This window comes from Colletotrichum godetiae (assembly GCF_030913485.1).
Source record: "Colletotrichum godetiae strain CBS 193.32 chromosome Unknown BDP55scaffold_123, whole genome shotgun sequence".
In the NCBI taxonomy this organism is placed as follows: Eukaryota; Fungi; Ascomycota; class Sordariomycetes; order Glomerellales; family Glomerellaceae; genus Colletotrichum; species Colletotrichum godetiae.
The window spans coordinates 1-13,619 of record NW_026851371.1 but is presented as its reverse complement, the minus strand read 5'-3'; the positions used below and the strand labels follow the sequence as shown (position 1 = coordinate 13,619).

Sequence of the window (13,619 nt, the reverse complement as noted above, 5' to 3'; positions counted from 1 at the left end):
CGCAACAATCGCGTGTTTCTCAATATTGATACCGAGCGAACCGCCGCTAGTATTTAAGATACAAAGCTCCAGATGGGTCGCTAACTTGCGCTCAGTGGGTGAATCCCCAGCCCCTAGCTTTCTTGACTGTTTGGGTTTTTGGCTCCAAGTCAGAAAGACCAGTGGTGCTTTATCCACATATCCCGCGCCCTGCGGCACCTGTATTTTCGTACCGGAGGTGAAGGATGTTGTCACATAACAGGGATAGAACCGCAATCCACAAAGTGCCTGTCACCTGCTGTATCACGTGTATATCACTTACATCCTGTATATAGACCTTTTTCATTTGTCTATTTCTACTTTGATAGGTTAAGCCACTTTACCACACTCCGTATGCCCATTGCTGCGTGCCATAACTCGTGACAATGTACGAACGACGCTGGCTTTGGCGGGTCGCCATGACTGCTTTCTCTGCGGGGGGCGCGTCGCCTTCACAGTGCGCTTTCTCCTTCCTCTTCCTCTTCGTCGCGGTGCGTGTTGTGACTAGATCTAGAATGCCATGACCCTCTCATAATTCGTTCACTATCGATGGTGACGGCTACTTGAAAGCGTACGCAGCTTGTTTCTCTACGTCCGCTTGTTGATCACTCTTCGTCTAGTGGTTTTCCGATCAGAAAGAAAGAGCGCCATGCGGAGGTTGTGTTAGTATGATAGGTCGAGATGGCAAGGGAGAGATGCGGGACTATCAACATAAGAGAAATGGTACCAAGGGCGGGAGGCAATTGGTAGGCGAAGCCGGTGATAAGGTGACAGCTGCCAGTCATAGACGATGGACGATGATAACGAAGCTGCAGTGAGGAAGTCGGCAGTCGATATTTGCAAAGCCGACTTGGCTAATAACGAAGTGATAGGCGCTAAGTCATTTGTTCTGGCTCGTCAATGTTTGCTATTTGCCGGCAATGGCTTGCTCGGTGTCAATAGTCAGTCTGGCCGCTGATTCGGTCGGCTGACTCCTGAGAATGGCAGCAAGTAGTCTCCGATTGAATAAAGTTCGGTCTGAGTCAGGAGCTGCTGGTTAGCTCTAGTGTTGATCCAGCCTTACTTCACAGACAATGAGAATGTCTACTGTGTCAGGGCGTTGTTAGGAAAAACACAATTTGTTGATTAGTACTGAAACATATTTGTGACATGTTGATTCATTTCAAGCCCTTAAACGTTAGCTTTGGGCATCATCTATGAGAAATCAGCCATTCTTGTGACTAAAACCTCAATTTATTTCACATTTTGTCCACTTGCCGTGTTGAAACAATGAAAGTCAGGAAGTATGGCAGTGCCGGAAATGGATGAGAAGGATACCTACAGTCCTTGCTATGATTGCGAGCAAATGCGCTAATTTATCCGCAACGATCAGGGATAGATTAGGGTCACCTGCCAGTATCAAGCTCTCCATCAAGCAGAATACATTGTGTAAGGCTGTGCTGGAGTATCGGGTCGTCAACTTTGACAAGGTGGGCTTCGGTGTTATGATCGCCCCTGGCTACTAACATCGTTGGTTGTTAATTGGAGTTTAAGACGTATTGGTACGGTCAGCTGCACCTTGCCGTCAATCATTGCCTTCTGCACTAAAGGCCTAAATGATCTGCTTCGACTGTCCCATGAACCATGAGTTCTCGCCCCGTTCTCGTAGCTAAAATCTATTCGTCCAGCCAACAGCCGACGCACTCAAGAGTTTACCTACGAGAGGCGAAAATGCAATTTAATATTTCAACTGCTGACTTTGAGATGGACTTCAATCAGATTAGGGCGATGAGGAATCTTCACTTTACCCACGAAAAGGGATTTACATAGCCAGAACATAGACAAGTTTACGACGGCCTGGCCTTCTAAGGTTTCCATGATGCGTCCAAGGTCTAGTAAGACTATTCGTAGGTAGTAGGCATCTCCACAAGTTATGTTAGGTTGGCACAGACTAACAAGCTACGAAAACAGACCACGCTTGAGCCTCCATAAATTGACGCCTTGAGAATTGTTCTCAAGGCAGACTAGTCGGCCTAGACCCAAGATGAATGTCGGCAATGTACGGTAGTGACCGTCGTCTGATTTATGAATTGTAGCGCGAAGTGTGTGCTGGCATCTCTGGAAAAAGAAGCTAAGCGGTGCGAGATGCCCTCATACTGTCTAGCTCTCACACACCGGAATCAGGATGAGTTAATGTACCGTATCATCAGCTTCCATATCATTACTGCTGTGATTATGACTTCAGGTGCTCTCCTACTGTGCCCAATATCACTTCTGTCTCGTTCTAGGCCCTTCTAAGGCTCTACCCTACCCTTCGCAGTAAACAAAGTCCTCGTCGATACCCTTGTTTGTTTTCGCCCTATAGCTTATGCTCCTGAAGGTGGTGCCTTTCTCAACGTTCCTACGTGTGATCTGAAACACAGATATGATGTAAATCACATCTCTGAAACGGAGTGGCAATGTTTTCGGGCTGTCGAGCCGCCGGGCCACCTCCTAGTATTTTTTGCCATTCCATATGAAGCTTGGGTGGTATATTAATGGGCTGTCGGCTTCCGTCGAACAATCATCAGAAGTTCCTACTATCTCGCGGCAAATATGACCCGTGTTTCACCGGAGATGAGAAAGAAAAGAAATCGAGATGCTCAGGCCAAGCACCGAAAGAAGAAACAGGAGGAAGCTGAACGCCTCCAATCAGAAGTGGAACATCTCCAGAGGAAAATGCGGGAAGTCCGCGAAGCCACGGCAAGCAACGACATGCAGCGATTGAAATATATTGTGCTAGGTGAGACGCGGCCTTCGACGCCTCAGCCCGATGCGTCAGCCATAGTCGAGTTAGGCACGCCAATCACTGACACAGGGTACATCGAGTCGTCCGATCCTTTCCCGATGCCATCTACCACTCCCTACTCGGACTGCAGCACACTCGACTGTACGCTCCTCCCACCAGGATACAATCTTTACCCCGATACCGTATTTCAAACACCATTTACAGGAGGCTACAGCCAAATGCTGCCATGGAATTTGATTCCCTCGGTTCCGGCATTGCCCAGCATTGAGATGCCAGGATTGCTCGACATGTCATCATGGCTCGATCCGCAGCTGCTAATCTCATGATCACTATATGTATACCCTCGAGGGGAAGAATACTTCTCATCTGCATAATAGAACTTTTCATAGAATGAAACATCTCGTGACTTCTGCATGTTGAAGAAAGGCCATTGCATGTCCTGAGGAAAATTCCGTCTTGTCGCCATTATTGTGTACCAATGCCATTGTCCAAGGCTGAACGCGGGTCAAAAACCCACAAGACTGAAGTCATCCACATTCGATGTCAATCTTAATGTTCAGGATTTCAAATACAAATGGACAAGTGGGCTTTGTATGTCCGATAACCTTCGACTAACCGTCTGTGTACATTTGAGTCCAAGTACAGGTGTCTTTTCAACTGAATGAATGGACAAAGTCATGCTTGGAGGGGCTGATAAGGAACTGTCACCCCCCGAATTAGGTCAGATGGATTTAGGGCCTATTCAGCGTATTTTTCACAACCAATCACACGTAGGCTCATGGCTTCTTGAAGGGGTTTCAGCTTAACGTCACGTAAAGTACAAGATCAGATGCTTACATCATTTAAGTTCCACCATTGAAGGTTCTCTTTACTTGTCTTCTGCCACGTACGGGGTGGTCGCGGACGAAGAGTGCTAGACACAGATCCACACCAGGGAGGGGGAACAACGGATAAGCCTCCCGCTAAACAAGATGTTGCCGCACCTTGGACTTCTCTTGATGTCGGGAGGGTAAAGAGACGTGCTTAGAAGCAATCCTTCCTTATCAATGCTCAACAAAGATGCAGACCTATAAGTTGTGTAAGTATATCTGGTTGAAAAGACCCTACTTTGACCTATCTCAGAAGCCGTAGCTATGGGAACTTGTGGTGAAGGTAATTGGAGGTCATTATATGTGGTAATACGATCACCCCTTCACATGTTGACTCTTGCTGAGGAACAACAGCAGATAATCTTTCAGGCGGACCAATGGCACAAGACAACCACGATGTACGAAGACTTAGAACCTCTATGTCAAAGTTTGCCGAAACGCACATTCCGTTATGTAACTTTGAACGATGTCGCCACGTTGGGAAGGGATTGAATTACGAGATATGGACCGATGATTGTGCTTATGACTCGTGCACCGTCGGTTCTCTTCGCCAGTGACACGTGAGCGAGGCTATGCTTTGCCAGCAATGATCGAAGAGGGTCCCAAGTGAAAGAAATGTTATTCAACTTCATTATCAGTATCCGGCTTGAGGCTTCTTTGCTCACAGGGCTGGAGAATCCATCGAGGTGATGTTCACGACTTGCATTATATATTTACCCCCGTGTAAAATGACTGGTCATGGGAAACTCTAGTCGTGGCAGTGCTGGTTGATATCCTACATCATCTTTTGGCTGTCGTAGTGTGGCATCTGACCCCGAGTTTTACTGATCATCTCCTGACCAACATTCATAATCATGTATAATCACGAAACCTTGGAAGATATCCTCAACGACGAGCTTGCATCGAAGCAGCTGCTACAAGAGGCACTGCAGGTAGTTGAAGAGAAACAGAGTTTGTGGAAGAGATTTTGCCTGTCTAGTATAACTCTGAACATTGGGATAATCGAGCTATTGCAGCGGATCTATATTACCAAATACCATAGTACCTAGCCTAATGTACGTTGTTGGTTGTGATTGTGTACACCTCGAGGCCTTGCCAAGCTTGTCATGAACACTCGGAGTTCAGTATATAAGCAAACACAAGTCGGCTACATTCTGCAACAAAAATGCGGTTCCTCGCCATATTCAATGCCATCATTTGGCTAGGATTCCTTTGGTTCTTCCTGTTCCACGTCAACCCCGGTTCACACACTGGACGAAGCTGTTCTATGTTAAACGTGCCTAGCCCCATGTCGATTTATCATATCTCTGTGCATGTTCCTTAACTGTCGTGTAGGTCACCACAGCAGAAGTAGTACAGAATATTATCGAAACATTCGAGGTCCTTCATAAAGATCAAGCGCAAACGCGCATAACCATCCCTAGCGAAATCGTAGACCCGGCGAAGTCTGTCGCTTCGAAAGCAGGAGAGCACATCGCAACGGCTGTGGTCTCTGCAAAGCAAGCGGTCAGCACACCACTCGCTGACATTTGGCAGAACCTCAGGTCCAAGTTCTTTGACGACTTGACTCGGTGGGAAGACACGGTGCCTGTCTACTTCTGTCTTCAAACGCGGGGTGTGTGGCAGTTGGGCTACCCGAACTCTACTAGCAAAATCGTCTCATCTAAGGACTTTGACGTCTTAGATACCCTCCAAATCACGGAACTCGACAGCCTGTTCAGCATGGCACGCCAGATTGTCCCTGGGCTGCCGGACGGCTTAGTCAGTGAGATGGCGGAAGTTAACTTCAATGTGCTCGATACAATGGCTGCCGCCGCATACTGGTCGCTTGTTGTTCTCCTCGTAGGCACGTTTCTGATGGTTCTGATTTCTGTTCCATCAGAATGGACCAAGTGGCTTCTCTGCCTTCCTCTGATGGCGGTAGGTTTGCTTAAGACCGTCCTTCTAGTCACGGCTTTGGCTTGTATGGGTATCTGTCTAGCCGTGAACTTCGCTTCTAGCGGCATTCTATCTGTCCTAGATGTTGGCGTCGCGAGAGAAACTGGAACGACGACATGGCTCTCAGGGACAGCTGTTGTTTGGCTTTTGGTATGGTTCCTTCTCGATTGTATCTGCTTGTGACAAGTCAGCATTTCTGTGTGGGAAACTAGAGGTGGTCTTGTAGATATCAGCCGTGTGTATATTCTTTCACCGCGACAACGGTCAAGCTTTCCCTCGTTTCTTACATTTTGCCTTGTCTTCGACTTTAAATCCCCAGAGAAGTTTGAGCTGTAGTTTCAGTCCGCAGCTAGACAGGACGGTCAATATATGCCAGCCCAGCCGTATATCGAATATGATTACATCCCATTTTAGAGTTATGATCTGAAACTTGAGACGAGTGCCTCGTGGGCATCATGCATTCACAGTTACCTTGCACCGCAATCAAGTTGGGTATCGATAGTACTCAAAAGCCTAGCCAATCATCTTCCAGCAGCAGTGACCTCATTATTCCACGTGAATGATGTTTGCGTACAGCTGCTTGCCCAGCAGCCGAGCGACCTGAATCGGAACATGCGGGCGTACCGACCGTAGTGGAATTCTCGATTCGGCACTCACTGAAATAAGCGCTGGAACGTACTCCTCGCCGGAGCGGGTAGGATTCCCCACGTTCAATAGCCGCGATTCCTCATCTACTTGCAAACTCCAGTCTGTCGAAACCGAGCTGTTGGACCTGGGATGTCAAAGGCCAGTCTCCTGTTTGCGTCCCTGGCAGAACAGAAGCGTACGCGATGGTCCTGGCGTCTGGTCAAAATAATGCCAGTATCCGTAACTCTCAGGATCTTTAGTGCGAGCCTCTTTTATCTGTATCGTTTTCTTTATGGCGGAGGGCCAAGTGACAAGTCTGTATGACCGCGCCCTCACCGTTCGTTCTGGATTTGGAAGCCTCCAGCGATTATGCATCCACATCGGTCGTCCAGGCCATGCTTCTACTTCGTTTAGGTGTTTCAGTGGTTTAGATTGGTCCAGCATTACGGCATAGGCCTTCGATGCCCATATACATGCTTCTGTCGGTGCTGAAAACCCATATTTGCAGTGCGCGTCGTGTAGGTGAATAAGGTCAGGTGAGACGCAAGCCTAGGCCAAGAATGGCTGCAAGAATAGGTGCGAGACGTCTCGACAGGGCAATCGCTTTTCACCCTGCATGTTTCTTGTGCATGATAGCTCACAATCCATAGTGTCCATGGAAGTCGGCTCCTCGGTCGTAACTTGCGTATGTGACAAGTCCTGCTCCATACTGTATGTGAAATTGTGTGAAATTGGGCTCCAGGTTCATGGTGCACCCAATCCATCAGGGCCAGGTGCACGCATACTCTAGTCATCGGAGCCTCCTTATCGACAGCCGTCTCTCAGAACCGGCTTTCCCATAATAATCCATTTCCAGAGTCAGAAGAAAACTGACGGGTCATTACAGATGTCTTGTAACGAGATTCGAGAGAGAAACTTACACTTGGCTTAATTTTGGGAGGCGTTGGTAGCATGATGGACCCTTCATTCATAGTCAATGCATTTCGGACGCCATGTCATCAGCATCTGGTACAATTGCTTCATAGACTGATCGTTTCGATCCTAAGGAAATTAAGTTCGCCCTGAACGTTTGATCTTATGCCTTGGGCTACTGACATGCAGTGATGCCTGACTGCGGTAAGGGTTTCGGTTATGGTATGCACCCGTTCTACAGTATACTACAAATGGAAGCTTCAATCGATAAGATGCCGTTTCTTCTTGGCAAAGGCCTTAAACGCAATCATTGAAGAGATACAGATGTAATGTTTCCTCACTATGTAATATTGCGTATCCCAAAGTGACTATTCAGGTGTCAATTAGTAGCGATGTGCCTGAAAGGGAGCAAGCGGCTTCGAAAGTGAGACAACATCTCAAGCAGAGGCGGTAAAGCCTCCCGAGTCTTCCCACTCACACTTTTATCACCATTCATGCCATCATCCCCATCCTCCCCATCCTCCTCATCCTCCTCATCCTCCTCATCCTCCTCACCGTCCCCATTGTCCTCATTCTCCTCATTCTCCTCATCGTCTTCATCGTCTTCATCATCCTCGCCACTATCCACACTGTCCCACAACTCCCATGACTCCACATGCAAACAATCTTGGTTTGCCCAAGTGCACCGATAATTCACTCCTATTTGCGCCTTGACAAAGGCTCCGGCTTTTGCAAACTCGCTAGCTACCTCTTCGAGCAGACTCCTGGACCCAATGCCATCGTCCCGACGTAAACAATACCAAAGTCTGAGTGCAAGAGAAATTATCTCGCATTTTTGGTATCCATTACACTTTTGACGGCTGCTTGACTAAGTAATGTCAGCAACTATCACTGCCTCACAGGCATTACTTACCCGTCCGGGAGAGCTTGTCAGGTCTGCTATATGATTTGCATACTTCAGGAGTGACTCGGCGAGGAAGTATGATGCAGAGGCAATTTGACTAGGCCTGATCCCAAGGAACTCTTCGTACAACATACTGCTTGCTGCTAGATATTGTGCTATTGTCAAAATGTCTTGACTACTTTTGTCGAGAATCTGCATGCGACGCAGGAAGAAAAAGGGGCTAGGCGTTCCGAGTAAATAATCTAGCGCTCCCAGCAATTGCCTCTCTATACTTGAGATATCGCTCGGTCTATATCCTTTGCCAAACCCCCCTAAATCATTAAGAACAGAAAGGTAAGTCTCCGTTTCTTTCTCGTGCACGTCAGGTGTCTCGTACTTGACCGCTAGTGCAAAAGGTACTGAGCCTAAGACCTCAAGATGGTTACCAGCGCATTTCCTGGAAAGGAAGCGATCTACAAAGTTGATTGCCAGGAACACAGTCTCTATGGGAATGCGGAATTTTTGAGAATACGATAGAAAGCGGTCGACGAGCTCTCTTCTATCCCGCCATTGTAAGTTTTGATGAAGTTCCATGTAGTATGCCGAGGGCAAGGTTTTCTCCTACACTATGTCAGTCCACAAGGCCCAACAAGGCTATGGGTTCACTTCGTTACCTCTATCGTCAGAAGATGTTCGAACATGACCTCGTCGTTTTCCTCCAAGATTTTCTGTTCCTCTTTGTTTTCTATTAATTTGAGACTCATTTCTTTGCAATAGTATGCTGACTTTCCAGTATGCGAGGTTCTATCCAAATCACTTATTTGTAGAGTATAACAAACAAAAGAGCATTCTTATATAGCCGTACCACCGAAAAGGAGCAAATGTATTAGCTCGCTAAACGCTGCCTTGCCTGAGAACGCAGGGCTGAAACAAGGTCATGTTTGACTAATTTAAGACAAATAAGTCTCAAATCTCCCATTCGAATACGAATTAGTATTCATCTTCAAGTCACACACTTCTGACGAGAGACAGAAATGTTCACGTCATAGTCATTTAGTAGTTGAGTCATGTAGATGGCAAGTTTGTATGAGTGAACAGCGACAAGGCAGACTTCTAGGTCCAATTAGTTTGGAATACTGACGTAAGCCGGTTAGGGTTCATGTAGTAAGGTTGGCATGATTGTGTTGTCTTCCAACTGATGACTTCTCGCGCATATTCCTTGATGCTTGGTATCGAGAAGAGAGGCTATCTAACGCCATCTCAGGTTGATGGCTAACGAATCATCACATCAACAGCCGGGCAATGGTTTTGGCCGATGATGAGGCGTATGCTCTAGTCAACCTATCGAATCGCCGTAAGAGTATGGAGTACTGTACCGTCGTCCTTAGATTGTCTACTTCGCTGTTGACTATGGCGTGATGCTAATGTAATTAGTAGAATTGCCGTGACGTGTCTAGCGTCATGATTCAAGGTGTCTCTACGCCGGATTACGCTGCTGAATAACATGCGTGAATTGTTTATCCGGGTCTAAAAAGCTACTGCCGCGAATCGGTTTGTTATAGTGACTAAATTTACCATGATCAATCAATTCTCGTAAATGATTCTACGTTCCATTTTCTGTCAAGACTGAGCTAGGAGTGTAGGGAGATCATTCTAGACTTGTAATATAGTCTATAAATTGGCACAACACTGGCGAACTCTTGGCTTCAAAAAGTGTACTCATGACTAACCACACACTACCTTGCGTGGCCCTCCGAGGAAGATTCAAAAAGCCTTATAATCACGACAAAGTCAGACAACTCATTCATACCATTGGCGCCAGGTTTACTTCCGACTTGGAGAAAGCAACTCATGTTGTTACTACGGAAATATGTTTAAAGAGTGGTGGCCGGTTCATCGAAGATGCGAAGGATCGGGATCTCAAAATCCTAGGGATAGAGTGGCTGGAAAAATGTAGCGAGAGTCAATGTTTCGTGGATGCAAACCCATACACCTTCCATGATGCCTGCAAAGATCTAGCTCAGCTGGATCAAAGGGGCAGTCATGCGAACTTCGGCAGGATCTTCGAGGATATCCTGACCATGTGTGATCCCAAGGTCACAGAAATGGTGACTAAAAGGCATTCTGAATTTTGGGCTCTCCTCACTACGCCATCGAGGGAGAGTCCGCAGCTTGCATTAGAAAAGATGATCACGAGCCTTTGTAAGCCTTTGAAGGATAACGCTGAAGCAGTCAATGCAATTAGACGTCAGGAAGGCTGTGAAAGTTTTATGGCATTGATTGACTCGATTGGGGACACCGGCTACCTCGCTTCTCAGGTTGAACTTTTGATGATAGTATACAGAGCAGTAGTTCTAGATCACCATGAGGAAGTGAGTCTCTGGGACTCGGCTCAAGTGGAGGAAGAATACAGTTGAATGGCATTTCTAGTACAAAGGTTATGGCTATACATCGAACTATCAACGCGATGGCCTCACTCGTAGGGAGCGGAATTCTTCAATGATGCCCACAGGAGATACCAGGCTTCATCGACACCTTCTATACTCTTCTCCAGTAAGTTTTCTTGGAAGGTGGTGCTGTCAATGGATGGGCTTACGTTTTGGCAACTCAGCGCCACGTCGGGATCAGAGTTCCAGCTGTACGCTGGGTCGAATGATGGTCTCAGAGTCGCTGGATTCGATACGTCCGCAGGTCAGGTGAGCAGAGATTCACGTCATTGTAACCGTCGCACTTTCAACGGTAAGCCCGCAAGCAGACCCTACGCATCTCATGTTGGCCACGCAACTTTGCAACCTCTTTGGACGGTACACAGAGGTGTGATGGTCGTCATCTGTGGCAGCATCGACTTTCACCGAATCTGTCGTATCGCGACTGGAATCAATGGGCGAAAGATCTCCAGTTGCTACAAATATGATGATGAATCCTGTGTTTCGTCTATTGCACGCTAAGCCAACGAATTCAAAGATTCGCTCGTTACGCCCTGGTCCTTCGAAATTCAGAGTCACTGCTGTGTTGATGGATCACTTCCGAAGTACTGGACCAACCAAGCCACTTCTATCTTCACGTCAGCTTAGAAGGCGGCGAGACCATCGAGGACACATACATAATAGAGTTCCTCTTGCTTCTCACTCTTGACAGAATCTATGCGGTGGCACTTGTGATCTCCATTTTTCTCAATCTCTAATGATGTTGCACATTCAAAGTTGGCCGAGAATACTGCCGCCATTAGCGGTAAAGAAGAAGCCTGGAAGTTGGTCAGCTTACTGGTAATACAGCGGTCTTTCTCTTTGAACCCTCCTGGTATTTCTTGATGACTCCGAACAACGAATTTGTAGCCATGCTTCTTGAGGAATTCATCCGTGATGTCAGACCCGTACTGCAAACCCCAGCCAGTTCGAGAGCTATTTGTCACCCCGCGATCCTGGGAGGGATCATTCCACAACAGTTGCGTCATGAGGTCTCGCCCCTTCGTCGGGTCAACTCTTCTTTGTATACTCTGCAGGTCTTGAAGCGAAGCCGGCGTTCCGCCTTCTTGCACTGCGAGCCCGCCGTGGATGACAAAAAAAGACTTCCCGTCGTCCGTCTCAAACCTCCACAGCGAGAGGGATGCTTCTGAAGCATTTGTGGATTAGTTGGAGAACCTCTTCACCTACCCTCAGTTGCGCTTCGTGAAAGAAACCCTCTTCTCTGTTGATGGGCTCACTTTCGTGATTGCCTCTATTGACAAACACGAACTTCGAGAATTGAATCTTCAACGTGAAGACCAGGAGAATGCACTCGCAAGAGTATGGGCCTCGGTCGACGATATCCCCATTGAAAAGATACATTGTCTCTGGCGAGGGTGCGCCGTTATGACCCACAATAACTTGCATGTTCACGAAATCGCCTTTGATCTATTAGCTCGATGGTGAATCGTAAGAAGTAGACCACGAACCATGAGTATCTCCAACCACAATCAATTTCCCTCCTATCTTGACATAATTGATGTTCTCCTCTTGATCGAATAGCTCCTGGGCTTCGATGATTGTCTCCTTGATAGGCTGGGGACAGAAGCCTGATGGCCAATCGTGTAATCCTCTGAGGAAGTGGTGCACGTTCTGTAGGGGGGGTTGGGGGACCTTGCGCTGCTTCAGAGTCTGACTCTGCCGTCATCGTAACTTGGCGACAAGGGAATAGAAGTTCGGACAGGATATCGGAGTGTGTGTAGGGAGAAGGAAAGAAGTCTCGGGAGGTCGATGGCCTGGTGAAAGAATCGAGGTACCCAGGACGTTATCAACGACAAACGTGCAGTACCAAGTTATGCGGATGATTAGCGTCTAGATAAGCGGCGAAAGAGCGATCAGGATCTTTCGATTAACAACATGATTCGGTTCCGCATCAGGTAGCATGAGGGCAATGGATGTGTTCAAGGACCAGGTTCATTATCATCTCAATCTGGCAAGCCGACGGCGTCCTTTTGTACCATGGGATGGCGTCATCCCATTGTGTTGGCGGCCGGCTGGGTGGGAGGAGACTGATGGGCTTCGCTAGTCAGCGTCACACCGTATTTGATCGACAAGCACACAGAGCAACATTTCAGATACCGCGTTCACTATTACTTGTTCCCATTGGCGTGTGTGTCCTTTTTTCGTGTGGTTATTCATTGAACAAGTCAAAAGCTGTTGTAGCGGTGTCCTCGTAACTGTGCTGCGCCATGTACGGACAGGTTAAGGGATTCACAGATGGTGTCGATAGTGCGAATGGCGACTCTCCCCCAGATTTTTACTTGGAGGCATCGCCCGCCTCCCTTGTCCCTACACGGAGGCCTGTGGCAGCCTCAACATGTACAATCCGATTGATGGCTTGTCTATAACCTTTTGCTAATCATTGCCATGCTACGTCCATGCGTGCACTGACCGGAACGGTTCCTCCGCGGAGATCCCTGGCGCCTGATTCCCCACCCTTGAGCCTCAACTTTTGGCGGCGGCAAACCTGCCTGTGAGCGTGGTACGGGGACCCAATAACATCGCAAAGGGGTCTCAGGCACCACTCATCGGTACGGAAACCACCAAACGTTCACAGCCTCTGGCCGAGATGGCGAGCGTTAATCGTAAACCAGCGAGACAGCAGGCTAGTCTGGTTAGCGGCGCTTTCCTTTCACGGCAGTGCCGCGACGGTTCAGCATGCCATGAAGTCTGAGGCAGCCACCTGTGGAGGATTTCTGCAGAAACCTCCATCGTGCATTGCCAGCCAAAATGAAGCTGCGGAACAACCGTTGTATTGCGCCCAGAGGATCAATCCACGGAAATCTGTACGAAGTACGAAGCACAGGATGGTTCGCTAGCGCCGAGCTCTTACCCCAGATATGAATAGTCGACTGGGGTCGCATAAGACCCTCGCCTCAGAGCCTAAGCAGTACGTACCGATAGGCACTCACACACATGGATGACAAGGCGAACTGAGCCTTAGCATGTGCTCGGTCCAAGGTCGATCCTCTCCCATTTGCCATATTCCCTGACGCCATTGCAGACTGGAGAGAGAATCACTGCTGTTCCCTCTTTCTTATTTTCGTCTTTTTTGTCATCGGTTCTGTACGCTTCCCTTCATCACATACGACATTTGCAGT

The 13,619-nt window shown here is 47.8% G+C and overlaps 6 protein-coding genes across 6 annotated transcripts; 4 read left to right on the top strand and 2 right to left on the bottom strand.

Moving 5' to 3' along the window:
• Positions 1-61: 61 nt before the first annotated feature.
• On the top strand, positions 62-976 carry BDP55DRAFT_739204 (uncharacterized protein; the record flags this gene model as incomplete). The annotated part of the gene is made up of 3 exons (XM_060580401.1): positions 62-509; positions 639-785; positions 806-976. The coding sequence occupies exons 1-3, from the start codon at positions 405-407 to the stop codon at positions 974-976; spliced, it is 423 nt and encodes a 140-aa protein (XP_060421511.1). The 5' UTR covers positions 62-404.
• A 1,616-nt stretch (positions 977-2,592) lies between these two features.
• Positions 2,593-3,111, top strand: BDP55DRAFT_639355 (uncharacterized protein; the record flags this gene model as incomplete). The annotated part of the gene is made up of 1 exon (XM_060573242.1): positions 2,593-3,111. One exon carries the CDS (start codon positions 2,593-2,595, stop codon positions 3,109-3,111), a length of 519 nt encoding a protein of 172 aa, XP_060421510.1.
• Positions 3,112-4,697: 1,586 nt separating this feature from the next.
• BDP55DRAFT_687962 (uncharacterized protein) lies at positions 4,698-5,834 on the top strand. The gene is made up of 2 exons (XM_060576607.1): positions 4,698-4,930; positions 4,990-5,834. Exons 1-2 carry the CDS (start codon positions 4,820-4,822, stop codon positions 5,773-5,775), a joined length of 897 nt encoding a protein of 298 aa, XP_060421509.1. The 5' UTR covers positions 4,698-4,819; the 3' UTR covers positions 5,776-5,834.
• A 2,165-nt stretch (positions 5,835-7,999) lies between these two features.
• On the bottom strand, positions 8,000-8,949 carry BDP55DRAFT_624765 (cyclin-like protein; the record flags this gene model as incomplete). Its single annotated transcript, XM_060571411.1, has 2 exons — positions 8,689-8,949; positions 8,000-8,635 (listed from the first exon to the last, which is right to left on the bottom strand). The coding sequence occupies exons 1-2, from the start codon at positions 8,776-8,778 to the stop codon at positions 8,000-8,002; spliced, it is 726 nt and encodes a 241-aa protein (XP_060421508.1). The 5' UTR covers positions 8,779-8,949.
• Positions 8,950-9,735: 786 nt separating this feature from the next.
• On the top strand, positions 9,736-10,431 carry BDP55DRAFT_639352 (uncharacterized protein; the record flags this gene model as incomplete). The annotated part of the gene is made up of 1 exon (XM_060573241.1): positions 9,736-10,431. One exon carries the CDS (start codon positions 9,736-9,738, stop codon positions 10,429-10,431), a length of 696 nt encoding a protein of 231 aa, XP_060421507.1.
• A 61-nt stretch (positions 10,432-10,492) lies between these two features.
• On the bottom strand, positions 10,493-11,901 carry BDP55DRAFT_597050 (Metallo-dependent phosphatase-like protein). The gene is given in 5 exon segments (XM_060571001.1): positions 10,493-10,552; positions 10,611-11,068; positions 11,118-11,230; positions 11,279-11,597; positions 11,611-11,901. The coding sequence occupies 4 exon segments, from the start codon at positions 11,884-11,886 to the stop codon at positions 10,988-10,990; spliced, it is 789 nt and encodes a 262-aa protein (XP_060421506.1). The 5' UTR covers positions 11,887-11,901; the 3' UTR covers positions 10,493-10,552; positions 10,611-10,987.
• Positions 11,902-13,619: the final 1,718 nt, after the last annotated feature.

Excerpts from the sequence above, each read along its gene's own strand:
- BDP55DRAFT_687962 (XM_060576607.1), top strand. The coding sequence starts at position 4,820 with ATGCGGTTCCTCGCCATATTCAATGCCATCATTTGGCTAGGATTCCTT. Across the intron at positions 4,931-4,989 it reads GAAGCTGTTCTATGTTAAAC|GTCACCACAGCAGAAGTAGT; the intron begins GTGCCTAGCCCC and ends ACTGTCGTGTAG.
- BDP55DRAFT_597050 (XM_060571001.1), bottom strand. The coding sequence starts at position 11,886 with ATGCAAGTTATTGTGGGTCATAACGGCGCACCCTCGCCAGAGACAATG. Across the intron at positions 11,231-11,278 it reads GAAAGACCGCTGTATTACCA|TATTCTCGGCCAACTTTGAA; the intron begins GTAAGCTGACCA and ends TAATGGCGGCAG. Across the intron at positions 11,069-11,117 it reads AGCAAGAGGAACTCTATTAT|AAGTGGCTTGGTTGGTCCAG; the intron begins GTATGTGTCCTC and ends ACGTGAAGATAG.